This window comes from Colletotrichum chrysophilum (genome assembly GCF_026319265.1).
Source record: "Colletotrichum chrysophilum strain AFK26 chromosome Unknown scaffold_27, whole genome shotgun sequence".
In the NCBI taxonomy this organism is placed as follows: Eukaryota; Fungi; Ascomycota; class Sordariomycetes; order Glomerellales; family Glomerellaceae; genus Colletotrichum; species Colletotrichum chrysophilum.
In genome coordinates this window covers 146,899-163,262 of record NW_026517314.1, presented here as the reverse complement: position 1 = coordinate 163,262, position 16,364 = coordinate 146,899, and the positions used below count along the sequence as shown (strand labels likewise).

At 50.2% G+C, this 16,364-nt stretch overlaps 4 protein-coding genes across 4 annotated transcripts; 2 read left to right on the top strand and 2 right to left on the bottom strand.

Moving 5' to 3' along the window:
- Positions 1 to 8,053: 8,053 nt before the first annotated feature.
- COL26b_004456 (uncharacterized protein) lies at positions 8,054 to 8,657 on the bottom strand (the record flags this gene model as incomplete). The annotated part of the gene is made up of 3 exons (XM_053177333.1): positions 8,054 to 8,423; positions 8,480 to 8,513; positions 8,573 to 8,657. 3 exons carry the CDS (start codon positions 8,655 to 8,657, stop codon positions 8,054 to 8,056), a joined length of 489 nt encoding a protein of 162 aa, XP_053038692.1.
- A 719-nt stretch (positions 8,658 to 9,376) lies between these two features.
- COL26b_004455 (uncharacterized protein) lies at positions 9,377 to 11,432 on the top strand (the record flags this gene model as incomplete). Its single annotated transcript, XM_053177332.1, has 5 exons — positions 9,377 to 9,457; positions 9,688 to 10,237; positions 10,262 to 10,898; positions 10,963 to 11,032; positions 11,088 to 11,432. 5 exons carry the CDS (start codon positions 9,377 to 9,379, stop codon positions 11,430 to 11,432), a joined length of 1,683 nt encoding a protein of 560 aa, XP_053038691.1.
- A 2,674-nt stretch (positions 11,433 to 14,106) lies between these two features.
- On the bottom strand, positions 14,107 to 14,478 carry COL26b_004454 (uncharacterized protein; the record flags this gene model as incomplete). Its single annotated transcript, XM_053177331.1, has 2 exons — positions 14,107 to 14,331; positions 14,386 to 14,478. The coding sequence occupies 2 exons, from the start codon at positions 14,476 to 14,478 to the stop codon at positions 14,107 to 14,109; spliced, it is 318 nt and encodes a 105-aa protein (XP_053038690.1).
- A 632-nt stretch (positions 14,479 to 15,110) lies between these two features.
- On the top strand, positions 15,111 to 16,277 carry COL26b_004453 (uncharacterized protein; the record flags this gene model as incomplete). Its single annotated transcript, XM_053177330.1, has 1 exon — positions 15,111 to 16,277. One exon carries the CDS (start codon positions 15,111 to 15,113, stop codon positions 16,275 to 16,277), a length of 1,167 nt encoding a protein of 388 aa, XP_053038689.1.
- Between the last annotated feature and the right edge of the window lie 87 nt (positions 16,278 to 16,364).

The window sequence follows — 16,364 nt, the reverse complement described above, 5'->3', positions numbered from 1 at the left end:
TTTTTCTCTATACCCGGGTACAGAATACGGACATGCTCAAATTTCTCATCCCGCTAGTTTGGATTCGTGGAAATACTGAAGCGTGATTAGCAAGACCTTTTGGCCGAGACAGCCTCTTTAAAGATCTTCGACGGTGCTTCTACATATCTGGCCAGGGCATGGACAACGGGACTTTCGGCGTGTTTTAAGCTCGGAGCGGAGGTATCTCAAAACGACACCGATTTCGACTCGGCGCTACTTCCGATGACAGCCGGACTACCGGCTTTCGGACTACCGGTCTTCGGATCGGCCACGTGCTATGCCTCCACATGATCACAACCAACACTAACACCAGAGTCTCTTCTGCTACTCAGCAATACTTGAAGCTGGCCCACAGTCGATTGAAGCTGACCACTTATCGTGCCTATCTCCTTCACGTCTGCAACTTATCTGCTTTCACAACAACACTCCCCCTCCCTCATATTGCTTCCGCCAGGTAAGGTGGAAACCTCACTGGGTTACCTCCCCGCCCGTTGGAATTGCCCAAGAAGGGAGTATTGCCTGAGCGTGCTATACAGGGAATTGACTGACGCCTGCCTCTTTCATTCCATATCAGCTGACCGTGGGTATCATTGCAATCGGAGTTGGAAGGGATGATGAGCTTTGCTAGCGGGTTCTGAAGCTTTGTGGGCCAGCGAGGCAGATTGGAAAACGCTTATCTTCCCCCATCTGGGGCGCGCCCATCTTTGACATGCCGCGAGCCTATAAATGTCTCCGCGATACAGCCATACCTGGCAGCTGTTTCATTGACAAAGCACTCACATTAGTGACGAATACAAAATTTCCACGATAATTCACTATCTCTTTCTCAAATCTTGCTGCGTGAAAAGCCGTGCACGCCTGAACACACAAGGCGCCGCACCGAAGACTCGATATTTCGCCAGCACTATCATGAGCGACAGGTCGCAGAAGTCGAACTATTCCGGGTACGGCCACATCACACCAAGACAGCGCCCTCCTGCATACTGATACTGGCATAGAGATGCTCCCGAAAAGCCTTCTCACAAGTACTTCTCAGCCGATTCTGCGACGACCCAAACAAAACGACGACAAGCCAAGTTCGAAAGTGCCCCTGACGGATCTGTGCACCACGTTTCCGACCCGAGCTATAGCGCCCAATCCAGCAAAAGCAAGCATAAGACTGCAGCGAAAAACAAGATCAACGACTTCGAACGGCAGTTCAACAGCCATTCCTAGATCGGATTTCGAGTCCTCTCAAGGACGACAGCGAAGAACCTGGAAGGCTCGAGGTACATAAGGTGATAATGAGACACGTGTATCATGATGCGGTTCTGCAGAACTGGATATCGAATGTCAGGACTCGGGATTTAGAGATAGATACTATTTCTCGCCATCCGGTGGCATGTCTTGGTAACGACGATATGGTAACGCAATTGGAATTGGTCGTTAGCGAGGGGCGTTCAGGAAGAGATGTCTAGCGCAATTTATTGGGGACAGGGGCGTTGAATATCATCGCCCTCAAACCTGCTTTGACTTTCGAAATGGCATCGATGACTTGTGCAGTGTTCCTGTTGCGATTTGGGGGCATGCGCACTAGCGTGAGGCTATTGGTGCTTCAATTTGAGTCGCTGCTCGATCCCATGTTATTTACTTCACGAGAGCGACATACAAATTCTGGCAGTGAACTGACCCAGTTGCGGCTCTCTAGCGGTTTCGCAAGTTACAGCTCTCTTAATGTCCCAAGTGCAGGATATCCAATCGGTGTCAGTCTGGAAACTTTGCGGGGAGCTCCGGGTAGTGGAGCTCCATATCCACCGAGCTAATCTCCGTCCGGGGCTGGACAGCGGAGTTGGAGGGTTGGAGAAGTGGGCCCAGATCAGTGACCGTTCCGGCTCTCGGCGCGCAACTCCCTTTCCAGCATGAGACCCAGATGAGCAGTGATACCTGTGAGAAAGCTGCAAGAGAGTCTACAAATGTTCCAACAGACTACAAAATAATACTGCCCAGTCACTGAATATCTCAGGAGCGGCACTATTATTTAGTGGCCATTGAGTCTCGCCCCCGTACCAGTGAACTGACTTGAAGAGGATGCCCTCCCTTGCCACTGAGAAGCACGAAACAGCGAAACTGTCCTTCGGGTGTCTGCAATTGAAATCTCCCCATTCCGTGCAATGCGATTCCAAGGCGTAGTTGTTTCCAGATCGCAAGACCACAGTCCACATCTGCTTGAATCAGAGACTGGCATTTCCATCTCAGTGTCAAATCGCTATTTGCCTTGTGATTGGCGTAGAACAAAAGGACTTCGCAGGTGAGTGGGCTCCAAGGGACTCAGGTTATTGGCTAACCTTGGATTTGTGCGACATTGCGGACCGTCGTGCAGGATGCTTAAGGCTGGCAGACATTGCGTGTAAATCGCCATTGCTGAGACGAGATATTAAAAGCACTCGTCTTCGAAGCTTTCACAGGAGCTTTCAATGCTCCTTATTCTTCATTTTGCCGTTCTTGTATGCATGGCATGGTGTGCAGTCTGGTTCAGCTCCTTCTCCTAGGAGTCCCTGTTTCCACCTAGTATCCACCTCGCGACTCCTATGCACTCTGTCTTGGCGAGTAAGTCCTCTCTTATTTCCTCAACCATCAACACGGAGGGGAACGGCGTCATTCAAGTTCTATTCTTATGCGTATTTCATCTCACCGTGCTCTTTGGCCTTGGGAAAATACCGGAACCTTCATCATCTTTGAGCCCTCCCCGTGTTCGAAACGTCGCAGCTGCTTACATGTACCAGGCTGTCATCTAGCTTCCATCTGTCGCCTGTTGCATTCAAACGGGTCATCGTCACCTGACAAAGCACGGGATGTGGACAACCACCTCATTTTGCGAACCGCCTACGCGACAAAACAAGGCAACCAGGCGACGTTGGGGAACATGCAGACGGCGTCCGCTCGTCATCATCGAGCCTCATCGGTTGGATCACGTTTACTGCCAGAACGGCCGTATCTTTCACCGGAAATGTTCATGTCGGCCGACCTGAACCCGGGATACATATGCATTGCAACCTGGCAATCTCCTTTTTCCACTTGCGGGACACAGAGACGCTGGACACTGATGCCTGGCAAGCCGCCTGTCTCATCCTTTTGACGCCCGGCTAAGCTGGTCAGGCTCTTCATCATCCAAAAGCCGACTCGGGATACCCAAGCCCCCGTAACTCACATTTTTTTGCTAGGAAAGGCGCCTGCCAAGGCGGAATCCGGAAGCATTTTGCCAGTGCCCAGGCCATCAGTCTACGATCTGCGAAGTCACAGTTTCCGAGCTTGCCTACAATATTCTGTTGTGGAGCAGAGACTGCCTGGCAATAGCCTGACGCACCATGACGGGAATCACAGAGTCAGTGCTCTGGGAATGCGTCTCACCCCCATTCTGTCAACACAAGTATCTTCCGCCGAGTGGCTTCATCGGCCATCAGAGCTATTGCCAAGTGCCCTGATGTCCGATACCAACGAAGACCTACCGCCTTTGCGTGGTCTCCGCGCATGCGAAAGGAGATTTTATCGTTTCAATCTTCCCGCAGAGGCATTCTCCTCTCATCCTGTTCCTGCTGCTGTTGCTTACCCTCGATCATGAGTGAAGTGGAATCATGTCAACCATTACCAACTAGGAGATCACAACATCACGCCGTCCAACAGGATGGCAACTCCTGCTCCGCCGCAGGGCTGGGACGCTTGCTTCAGGCACGGCATCTATCCACTTGCCCACTAGGCTTTGTGTAACCCCAAGCTGACGTTCATAGACACTACCATTACATGCCAAGAGGCCCGGACCAAACCCCGCAGATGTCGCCGACCTCGCCTCGCCCTGCGACCGATCGAAATCGAATGTACCTACAATGTGTCCCTTGGGAGGAGGTTTATTTGCAACGCTGATAGCCGAACGCTAGCCTTCTGTGCCTATAGGAACTTGCACATTGGAACCCCTGAAATCGGCACGGGCGATGTTCAGCTGGTGCGAAATGCATTTGTCTCATTTGGTGGCCTCGACGAATTCTACTCCATCTGCCACCCCAGTCGGGGCTTGGATCGATGCGGTGTTTGTCAGTTCTCAACTGGGGCATTTCGATGTGTTCAGCCGAGCTTGAACCGCTATAAAACCGTCGAAAAAGAAGGAATCTAGATAGTACCTGTGGCTGTCCGCTTCGCGCTCGCAACGAACAACAACGAATGCCCCTTTCCAAACCTTCATGTTTGCTGCACAAGGCACAATATCTTGTTAGCGTAGACTTCTCCACCAATTAGACACTCCAAGTAATCAATTGAAAAATTGAGTTTATTCGACCGCCCCATGGACTCTTGGAACTCAGTGTACAACGGGTATCCTTCCATTACTCCCCGTGATCTGATCAGTCACAGCAGGACTTTCAGAGCTGACCACCAATGCTTCCAGGGAGACTCCCCCGAAGCCCTCCCACAAATATTCGTCGGCAATATCAGCAAAATCAATAGCACAGCAGCGACAATCCATGTACAAAGACCAGGCTATCTCTTCGGAGGCTAGTATTCGCCGCGTATCCTACCAAAGCACCGACATTCAAGTCAGCCAGAGGCGGAACAAAGCTCAAGCAGCAGCAACATTAGCAAACTTCAACGCTCAGTTCAATAGCTAATACCCGATACGCTGCCTATCATGTATATAGGCTGTAGCATTTGTCGGGACTTTCAAAGCAAGGCGGCGTTGAGACAGACAATGGAAGGCTGGGGCCTTTCGTTCGTGGCAACGCCGTGATGAATCAGTCTCGCCAGTAAGCTTGTACCCTGCAAAAAATTCGAACTATTTCATTATTAAACCTCAGAATGGGTAACTGATTGAAGGTTTGCACCCCAGCATTTCAACTGCGAAGGCACCTCATAAAAGCTCTTGCCAAGACCCACCAGCCGTACTTGCCAAGAAGCAGATCTCTACGTCTGCGGCCCAATCCCTCGATGACAATATCTATCGTGTTGCTTATCAAGATTTCAACGCTTGCGTGAGCCAGACGCGGCACCGGAAGAAGGCAGAAACCGCCCTTGCAACCTTCGACGAGAATTTCAGAGCCAGACCTCAACTTCGCTTGGAACATGGCCTTAGATTAGAACGAGGCTGTAGTTTGCGTCAACATCTCTCAACAGAAACCATGAAACAATATCTCGAGCTACGATATGGGTGCAAAAGCCTCATCGTGATGTTTGGACATAGTATTGGGGACAATGACTTCTGGCAAAGCAACAGCTCAAAGAGTGGAGGGGGCAATATGTTACGGGCGCTGCAAAAGCACAGCCTCCATTCTTGGGACATCAGACAGAAACGTCGGTAGGCGTCAAACGAAACCCACTGGTTCAACGCCTGGAATCTTACTTACAGTCTATGGGCTGGTACATCAAGGACGTTATCGGCAGGTTGCAGTGGCAAGGTCTCGAGAAGCGTACTTTCTAGGAACTCTTGGGACTCTCGGTCTGGGTTAGACGGCAAATCAATGCGCTTGTTTGCCATGCAAGCTGAACACTAGGGCAGGAGACGATGCTATGTTGACACTCCAGGCCCATCTCCAGAAGTCATATATTGAGGTACGGGGCTCGGTAAATGTTGTGGGCTTCAGGTAAATTTCGTGTGAACCTGGATGAGGAGGCCTGAACTGCGGCACGGAACTTATTATGACTGATAAACAAGGACCAGTATGGTCCCGCTACAAAGAAGAAAATCTACTTACGTAGCTTGAAATACCTTCTTTCAGTACACATCTTGGTTCGCGTTCTTGCTGTCACCAAAACATATTCTGACGAATTAGTCGTTGAAGCATAGCCTTGCACGAAACGTCTCCTCCTCAGGCACTTACGGTCGCTCTTGCTACGAATATGGATACAGCCAGCTCACCAATGGAAGCCACATTCTACAACTTCAGACTTCTCCCCGTCGAGATCCGACTCATGATTTGGACGGAGTCCTATCTGGAACCAAGATTATTCACGGCTTGACGCCACCTGAGATGTCACTATATCAAGGATGATCAGGTATATAGCATACATAGGATGTGGAAGCTGTTTCACCTAGATACACATGCATATCTGGCCGTCGATCATACACATCGATGGAAGTACCCAAAGTTGGGCTACTGCGTGGATATATCGATGCATCGATACTACAAAGCCATCGATTCGACAATCGATCGCATGTCACGGTCCGTTACACGCGCACTACGCCCAAACTTCTGGATCCCACCATGGACCATGCTACCCTCGGCGTCGTCCACGACTATGATGTCACCTCCTCAGAAGATGATGTGGCATCGAAATGCGTACGACATCAATATCAACTGGGACGTCGATGTTGTTTGGTTCTCGGAAGACCTTATGCCCGGCGACGACGTGACTTGCGGCTGGTTGGAGCTCATCAGAAATGTGGCTTTGACATTCATATCTGTACGTTTATGGGCCGTGAACGGTATGACGGACGAAAACGAATTCTTCTTTAAAAGGCTCCATCAGTTTCGTGGGGTCCGGAAATTGCATCACATCAGACTATACGGTGTGGACCTGGGCGTTGCAGAAGATGAGACCTACTTTCAAACTAGGTATCTACTTCGAGAGCTTGGTACGCGATTTCCCGACTTGAAGAACGTAGTCTATCGTCAACATCGTGGGCCAGACTGCAAGACCTCACAACAACATGACTGGGCAAAATTTCTGGGTAGACGTTCGGCGGCGGACGTACGTTGCACTCACATGTATGAGTTTCTTCCCGACAGCAAATAGACCGACATTTCGAAGAATGAGCTGGTTGGTGCTAGGGCAGTTTTCAGACATATTCGAACGCCCACGAAAGAATTCCACAGCTCGAATACTTCTTCAATTCAGCTTGAACCATGAATCTAGGCTGGAAGGAAACTGGTTGGGGTGCCAGAATTCTCAATCAAGGCAACAGTGTGGCAACGGTGGCCGGGAACAGTCTCATGGGATTCTCATGAACTCCAAAAAAACCTATACTTTCCATATCTCAAGTGCGTAGGATCGAGATGTAAGGGAGATCGAAATGTACGTCAGAATCTGGTTCGTGTCTATGTTGACTGACGACTTCTCAATCAACGTTAAATCATGACACTCACGTCCTCAAGGCCAAGCTCTATTCTTCGGAAGCAGATTGTGCAGTCCACTCTGTTTATGTTCCCCTGCTTTTTGTCACTGTGCCGACAAATATTATGCTTGATTAGACACAAGACACCATGACAGAATAATCTATCACATGAGTCATAGTCTAGACAAGATTCCATTTGTTCCCAATATAGATAGATGATGGCGCGAAATCTCCTTGATGGAGGAGCACCCAGCAAGGGCCATAGTCGTCCTCAACTCTTGCTCCAGAATGTCGACTGCCAGCTTCACTCCCTCTTCCCCATTGTACTGTGATATTGCTTGTGAGTCAAATATGCTCCTCGCACCTTTGGACATCAAGGGGCGTTCTTACCGCAAGACCCCAAATAGGAATCCGTCCCACAAAGCAACAGTCGGCCCCAAGAGCTAAGGCTTTGAAAATGTCAGATCCACGACGGATGCCACCGTCGATTCCAATCTTGATTCTGCCTTTAGCAGCTTCGGCACATTCGGGAAGCACGTCGATTGTCGCAGCGGCGCCATCCAGCTGTCTCCCGCCGTGATTGGAAACGATGATTCCATCGAGCCCGTATTTAATAGCAAGTAGCACATCCTCGCTGCAGTATACTGTGATAGGCTGCAATTAGTGTTGTATCTGCTCAGAAGTTTCACATGTACCTACTGCCTTTGAGCCAAACCTCGAGCATGGTGTGAGACTTGACCCAGGGGATGATCGATTCCCAAGAATTGCTAGCATCCCGCCCAGGATTATGATGCGAACGAACGCCTCCCAGATTTGGCAAACACAGATTATCTGGTAGCGTCAGCTTGTTCCTGGTTTCGTTCAGACGCCGGCCAAGGACAGGTGCATCAACTGTCAGTATGAGCGCTCTATAACCCGCCTCTGTTCGGTATTAGCTGTTGGACATGAATCCCTTGATCAACTAGGCTCAAAATATTGCTTACTCTCTGCCCGCTTCATCAAATCCAGTGGGACCGAGCGGTCTTTTGTGACGCTCAGTTGAAACATGTAAGGAGTCGAGCTTTCTCCCTTCTCTTCTATGACATCCTCAAGTGAGGTGGTCGCATAGGTTGAAAGTCCCATAGGGATACTTTTGGCTGCGGCCGCTCTTGACGTGCCTTTCTCAGCTTCATGATGAGCAAGACCGTGCATAGCAGCGGGTGCGAAAGCGAGCGGGAGAGCAATTTCGGACCCCAACATGGTAATCCTCGTCTCTACTGAGGCTACATCGACGAGAATGCGTTGACGAATCTTGTACTTGTCGAAAGCATGCTCGTTATCTCTGAGACTACGTGCGCGTTAGTAATTGAGTTTGCCAAGAGGGAAAATGTTTGCAGTACGTACGTGATCATATCCATCGCCCCTTCATTGAAGTACTCTGAAGTCCATGTTAGCAGGTTCCAAAAACATGCAGCAGTTAATTCCTTGAATTCATACCTCGGGCGGTCTTGTCCAGCTTAGCGGAAGCTGCTCGCTTCAGCTCCGAGATGGTGAGGACTTCTTGTGATGATGTGTTCGCCATGATGAAATTTTGTGACGTGTGTATCGTGTATCGTGTCCTTGCTTCAATCAAAAGTTGATATCGAGAACGGATAGCGCAAGTTCGTACACCTGCGGTCCATTACTATCAATCATCATCTTAGTGGAGGCCGCAAACCTCGCACACCTCTCAGTAGGTACTATTTAATCTATCCAATAAGATTGCTTGCCCCGGAAATAACGGATTCCCAGTTGTTGAGGGCAAGGTGAGGCCATCATGTCGGGTCAACCCGAGTATTCATAACAGACGACCCCACCCTGATAAGCGTGCAGATCAGTGCCAGTCGGGTCGACCCGAGTTGCTTTAAACACATGCCGCCAAACGGAATGACCCGCTGTGTCCATAGCAAAGCGGCTCTCAGTTTCCGATTACAATCGACCATTGAGTCTGGCTGCGTGGTGCTCAATCTGCAATGTTGGCGAGGTGACTTGTCAGCATGTGGTGTGCAATTTGGGCCATCCCATCTAAACAGCTGGATCTTATGAGCATAGGACTAGTCTAATAAAATGAGATTTTGACTTGGTGAATACGCTTCTGAAACCTACGGGCCTCTTCTGGACACTACTCCAACGCGCTTGGGGCTGTCAATCCTCCCACTGCGTCCTATCGTGTCCAAGATGAACACCAATTGCAATCACAAGTCATGGGACGTTCCCGTAGACTTTGCTCGGAGGATGAAGGTGATTTGCATCGGTGCAGGAATGTCCGGGATTCTATGCGGGATACGATTCAAACAAAGAATTCCGAATTTGGACCTGGTCATCTATGAGAAGAATTCCGAGGTAGGCGGCGTTTGGCTTGAGAACAGGTAAGCGAGATCTTCCTCTCTCTAATAGCGATTTGACCACTGACAGTATCAGGTATCCTGGAGTTACATGCGGTAAGCGCGATTCTGGAATGCCCATTGATGCATTGAGTCTGACTGCTACGCCTGGTGTCATCAGATGTGCCGTCCGTGAGTTCTGTCACTTGGCAAATGCCACCAACATGAGCATCCACTAACCACTTGTAGGTCTCATTTCAGTACACCTTCGAGAATAATCCCAACTGGTCTCACTTCTTCTCACCTGGTCCTGAGATCGGCCGCTACTTCCAGAGCGTGGCAGAGAAGTACGGCATGAAATCATTGGTAAAGTTTCACCACGTCTTCAAGTCCGCCCGATGGCTTGAAGAAGAGGCTCAGTGGGAGGTTACCTTAGTGAACATGACCGACGGCACTGAGTTTAAGGATTATTGCAATGTCTTTGTTAAGGCAACAGGCAATCTTAATAATTGGATGTGGCCCAAGATTGATGGATTGCACACGTTTCGAGGACCATTGATTCACAGCGCCAACTGGGACGAAAGTTTCGATCCAAAGGGAAAGCGGGTTGCAGTGGTTGGGTACGGAGCTACAGCCGTGCAGCTTGTCCCAGCCATCTTACCCGAAGTGCAGCATATGGATCACTATGTGAGGGGACAGGCTTGGATCTCACCAGCAGGCTATGTTGCTGCTGATCCGAGAAAGGCTACTTCTGACATTCATAACTGCAAGTCTTGGAAATTTGTTGATTTTGACATAGGTAAATTGCTAACATTGAAAGCAGTCCCTTTCCCACCCGAAGAGCAAGAGCGATTTGAGAAGTACCCGGTGGAGTACCTCAACTACCGGCACCAGGTTGAAAATTTCGTCAATAAGTTTCAGCTTGTCCATTGGGTTGGATCAGACATGAACAGAAGCTTTTCGAAAGCCACGGAAGACTCGATGTTGCGCAGACTGGCAACGAGACCAGAGATATTTGACGCCCTGAAGCCAACATACCCGGTTCTCTGTCGCCGGGTTTCCCCAGGACCAAGATACCTCGAAGCTCTGACAGAGCCCAATCTGAACTTCATTCCCCAAGGAATCAGGAAGGTCACCGAAACTGGGATAGTGGACGATATAGGAGTTTACAGAGAGGTCGATGCTATCATCTGTGCTACTGGATTCGACACATCATTGTCGCTCAAGGAAACCCCAATCTTTGGCAGAGGCGGAGTATCGCTCGACGACTTGTGGGAAGAAGAGCCCGGAGCTTACATGTCAATGTCTCCTCCGGAAATGCCCAACTGCTTCTTCTTTGTTGGCCCTAATGGCGCTCCTGGTGCGGGGTCAACGATCCAGATGAGTGAGGTAACTTGCGAGTACATGATAAAATGTATCCTGAAGCTGCAGCGCGAGAACCTGAAGTACATGGTTCCAAAGTGAGTTGTGCCTGCATTTGAAGCTTAGACAAGAATCGGGTGGATATTGACAATTTCGAAACAGAATCTCGGCTGTCAAAGCCTTTATGAAGCAAGTTGACCGGTATTTTGAGAAGACGACTTTTGCCTTCACGGTAAGCATACTTTCTCTTGGAGTCAGCCCCGTATGTACTGTTAACGAATAACCAGTGCAATAACTGGGCCAAGAGAACATCTAATGGCAGGATGTTGGGCTACTGGCCTGGATCTGCTGTTCACCAACGTACCACATTGATGCATCCCCGATTTGAGGATTTTGAGTACGTGTCAAATGACGAAAACGAGGGTGATAGTCTTGCGTGGATGGGGAACGGCATGATCATGGCACAAGAGATGAACACATCCACAACTGGGTATCTTGATCTGGTGGATAAGCCTCCCGTAATCGGCAAGCCAGCTGTCAGCCTCCCCCGGAACGACCACGAAGATGTGAGGGGTAGGGGTCTAGATAATTTTGTCGAGCCGGCGAAAGTTCAAATCCGTGTGGAAAACTGATGATGATGATAGACGGGACGGTGATGGTTGCTAAGAGTGCGTTAGTAGCAAATAGCACCTCTTCTATCAAGAGCTGAGTGCGCTGGGTGTTTTTGCAGATCGCTTCATTTATCCATCGTTAGCAATAACTCCATTCCAAGGCAATTTCCCCCAAGGAAACGCGGGGAAGAAATGCCAGTGACATGCTTCATCGTTTACCCGAAGTCCCTTATCGCAGGCTAAGTGCGGGGGAGGTCATTCTAACAGGGATGTGAGATACTGATGCATGCACCTGATCCACCACTGTGCATCCTTTATCTTACTAGCCAGAACGACTGATAGCCGCGGACAATGACATCGTGCTCTCTTATCATCCCTGTTGGGGAGCATCTCCATTTTCAACAACCGCAGCAACTGTCAGAACTCCAGTCAATATGTCTCCATCTCCGTCAATCACCGTGCGGGCCCATGCCAAACGAGCACGAGTCGCCTGCATTGCTTGCCAGCAGAAGAAGCAAAAGGTGAGCCTACGTAGTATGGTAACTTCTCTGCGCATGTCGTGAACTCACAACATCGCTTGTCTAGTGTGACGGCCGGGCACCTTCGTGTGGAAATTGTGTGAAAGGCTCAAGAAGTGAGTTGTGAATACAGCCCTTAACTTGTGGTCTGAACTTGGCTGATGCACAATCAACAGCCTGCATCATCGAAGACCCCTCTACCAAACGACAATATCCTCGAGGATATGTCGAGGCACTGGAGGAGCGTGTGGCTCGTCTCGAAGCATCGCTCTCGGTCGAAGACGGAGACTTTGACAGCATAGACCATGATTTCAACCGCCCACACAAGCACACCCAGCAACCCCAAGAAGTACCTGTGTCCATCGTAGCATCGATCGACGCAAACGCTCAAGATAGGTGTGTACCCAATGGGATAGCGAATGCGTTTCTTTTCTAAGCTGTGCTAGCCTGCAGAATGAGTCAGCCAACAACAATGTCGAGACTATGAACGAGCTGAGCGAGGGCCCATCTGTGCTAGATCTCCTTTGCCTTCGAGCTGCTGGTGGAGAGCCTCACTACTTCGGGTCCTCCTCCGCATTCTCCTTTACGAAACTATTTACTGCCCGTCTGAGAGGAGCGCAGGTGCGAGGTCCTGGTATGACACTCGGGGGTGTTTCCAATTCCTTCGTCCAAAGTCGACCACGTGCGGTGCCAGCACCCATGCCGGGCAGAGAAGTAGCCCGGATATTAACAAGTTCCTATTTCGACAACGTCCACCCACAGTATCCGTTTCTGCATAGGCCGACGTACACCGAATATGAAGGTGCTGTCATGACAGCCTGCGAGAACGGGCTTACTCCCGACCCTCTAAAAGCGTTCTTCGTGTTTATGGTCACCGCAGTGGGTGCTCTCGCGGTGCCCTTCGCCGGTGCACCCCTCCCGGAGAGTCTTTATACGGCTGCTGAAGATCTCTTCGAACATGTCTTGCAACTCAATAGTCTGGAAACAATACAGGCACTGCTTTGCTGTGCCATGTACTCTCTGCGGTCGCCCATCGGAGTTTCCATCTGGACGTTGTCAGGGTTAGCCGTCCGCCAGTGTGTTGAGCTGGGGCTTCACCGAGATATTCCATGGTCAAAAGTCGAGTCAAACACACTCAAAACGGAGGTACGACGCCGCGTCTTTTGGTGCTCCTACAACCTTGACAGGGCATGTGCTGTTACTTTGGGACGACCTGTGTCTATTACCGATGAAGACATTGATGTTGCTCTCTTTTTGGACATCGACGACGAGAATATCACGCCAACTGGGTTCCTAGCTCAAGCGCGTACATCAAATTTAGAGCCAGCAACAGTGGTCTCTTCCGCGCTCCATACGATTCGCTTACGACGTATATGGGCGCGCATGCAACGCACCATTTATCGAGAAACACATAGTGTGGCCCCGCATCGCAACTCCTCTTCAACGCAAAAGTTCAAAGACGAACTTCGCGCGTGGATGGACGCCGCCCCAGAGCAACTTGTGGAGGGCTGTGCCGCAAACAACGCATTCGGTAGCCCCGAGTGGTACAAACTCATGTATTACCACTCGATCTTGCTTCTCCACAGAAGGCGCTTGGTTGTACGTCAACGGTCATCTCACGATCAAAGCCGGTGGGCAGCGCCTGAGTGCGACGATGCATCGGTGTATCTGGACTGTGCATCTTCATCACAAGCCATCTGCGAGCTTTATCGCACGCTATACCTGAGTCAAAGATTGAATGATACATGGGGTGCGCTGCATGTTCTATTCCTTGCTGGGCTGACCTACGTCCACTGTCTGTGGAACAGTCCAGAGACACGGAATACCATACGACAAGATATCGTGTCTTCAACGTGTACTTCTTGCATGATAGTTCTTGCCGTAATGTCGGAGCGATGGGATGCGGTGGCGCCATATCGGGACACATTTGAAGCGTTGTCAAATGCTACACAAGCCATGCTGGTGGACTTGGAGACTGCGTCATGTATGCCAAGCGGGCCTGTGTTGTCGTCTTTACAGGCCGACCAAGTCTCCAATTACTTTGCTGGCATGGCTGATATTGGCATGTGCTCATCTGTCGAGCAGCTTCTGATGGACATGATCACGGTGGAATATTAGTGATTTCTTGTCCTTTAGCTATCTGAATTATTGTACAAGCCCTAGGAGAGGTTTTGTCTTCAAATAAACCCTGTGCATTCAATCTCAACATCCGTACCCCTGGCTAAGGCCTTAACGCACACACAGGCCCTGGCTGGTCGCGGCTCAGCAAAAAAGGCCATGTAAGCTTCGTTCATGAGTGGAACATCTTCCATGCTTGTAACGTAGATGTTGACTTTCAGGATCTTGTCTGTGCCTGAACCTGCCGTCTCTAAGACTTTGCCGAGGTTGGTGAGAGCCTGCGTCTGGAACATGTTGTTAGCATGAATCTCATCTGATACCATGGAGTGCTCGCTCACAGTTCTATCCGCAATGGTTCCCTCGACAATCGAGTTTGTTTGGGGGTTCATGCCGATTGACCCGGAGCAGAAGACGAAGCCGCCATGAACCATAGCTTGTGACAGTGGAGGATAGGGGCCCGGAGCCTCCTTGGTAATAATCGCCTTCCGCTGGCAATCAGACATTATTTTGACTTGTCAGACTTAGATTGAGTATTCGAGGACTATGGCTTATCATCGTCGTTTTTCTTTGATGGCTCCCAGGCGTGATGTGTTCCTTAAAGCCGCCCGTTTTGCAATACCTCCACCAAAAATGAGTGGCCAGCAGAGAATCGGTACGATCCGACCCGGACATCAAGTCTCATACAAGGAATTGACTCCACACAGCACGCCCATGGAATGATGTCAGGTGATCCCATGGATGAATGCGTTGGAAAAGTATTGATCTGGATGAAATAGCCCGATTCAAAGACAGCCACTTGATGGTCACTCCTTTTAACACTGGATAGCTACCATATAGGCCAGCTCCGCAATTACTCATACCTCCTCTTCAACGCACTCGGTTTTCTTCACTGCCTATCATGACACCCTCATCTCAGACTAATTGTCAAGCTCTGTTGGCGGAAGCTCTCCAGCAATACGAAACTCGGAATACTAAGTCGTTGGAATACCACAACGCTGCCTTGGAAAGTCTTCCAGGTGGTAATACCAGAACACTTCTTCATGTTTCCCCATTCCCTATCGTCATGGTGCGGGGAGAGGGATCTAAGCTGATTGATCTCGACGGTCACGAATACTGCGATTTTGTGGGAGAGCTAACCGCCGGACTCTTCGGCCACTCGGAGCCCAAGATCAAGGCATCCATGTCAAATGTCCTATCGAACATCGGCTTAAGTCTCGGAGCCACCAACGTCTACGAAAAGCAATACTCGGAATTGCTATGTGCTCGTTTCAACTTGGAAAGTGTTCGGTTTTCAAATTCAGGCACTGAGGCCAACTTGCACTGCATTGCCGCCGCTCGCAAATTCACTGGCAAACGCAAGATTGTGGTATTCAGGGGTGGATACCACGGAAGTCTCTTGTCATTCTCTCTTGGGGCTGCGCCGAACAACGTCGACCAGCAAGACTGGATCATCTCTCAATATAATGACGTTCGGCATTTGACTGAGGCTTTTGAGAGCAACAAAGGAGATATCGCTGCGGTATTGGTCGAGGGAATGCAAGGCTCTGGAGGCGCGATTCCTGCAACCACCGAGTTCCTTCGTGCGATTAGAGAGCATTCTCGCGCCGCCAACGCACTCTTCATACTCGACGAAGTCATGACATCTCGACTCTATGGCGGTGGAATAGCCTCCACATTCGATCATGATTTAGCTCCGGATATGAAGACGTTCGGGAAGTACCTTGGCGGCGGTATGCCCTTTGGCGCCTTTGGAGGGCGTCGCGACGTTATGGCCGTGTACGACCCACGAATGCAGGGATCTCTTGCCCATTCAGGCACTTTCCAGAACAACACTCTCATGCTCAATGCGGGCTACACTGGCCTGACCGAGGTATTCACACGTGAGGTAGCTGACGCATTCCACCAGAGGGGCGAGGCTCTGCGTGCGCAGCTACTAGAGGCGGTCCAAGGGACTCGGTTCACAGTGACGGGCCTTGGAACCCTCATTTGTATTCACGCCACCACGAACGGGTTGTCCCGGGATCAGATACAATGCAAGGACGACTGGACAACGGTAGAGGATGGGGACCTGAAGCGGCTCTTCTGGTTGGAAATGTTGGAGGCAGGGTACTGGATCCACCCGCGTGGCAGTATGGCCTTGAATCTGGCTCTGACCGCAGCGGACATGGATCGGTTTGTTGGGACGGTCCGAGACTTCTGCAAAAGACATCAGGAGATGATAAGAAAGTAGATCTGATAGCTTCATGAGTTCTACTTGACGTTTGATATCTTCTGATTCGGGTCAACCCGTTAACTTTAGCATGCCACTGCTGATAGT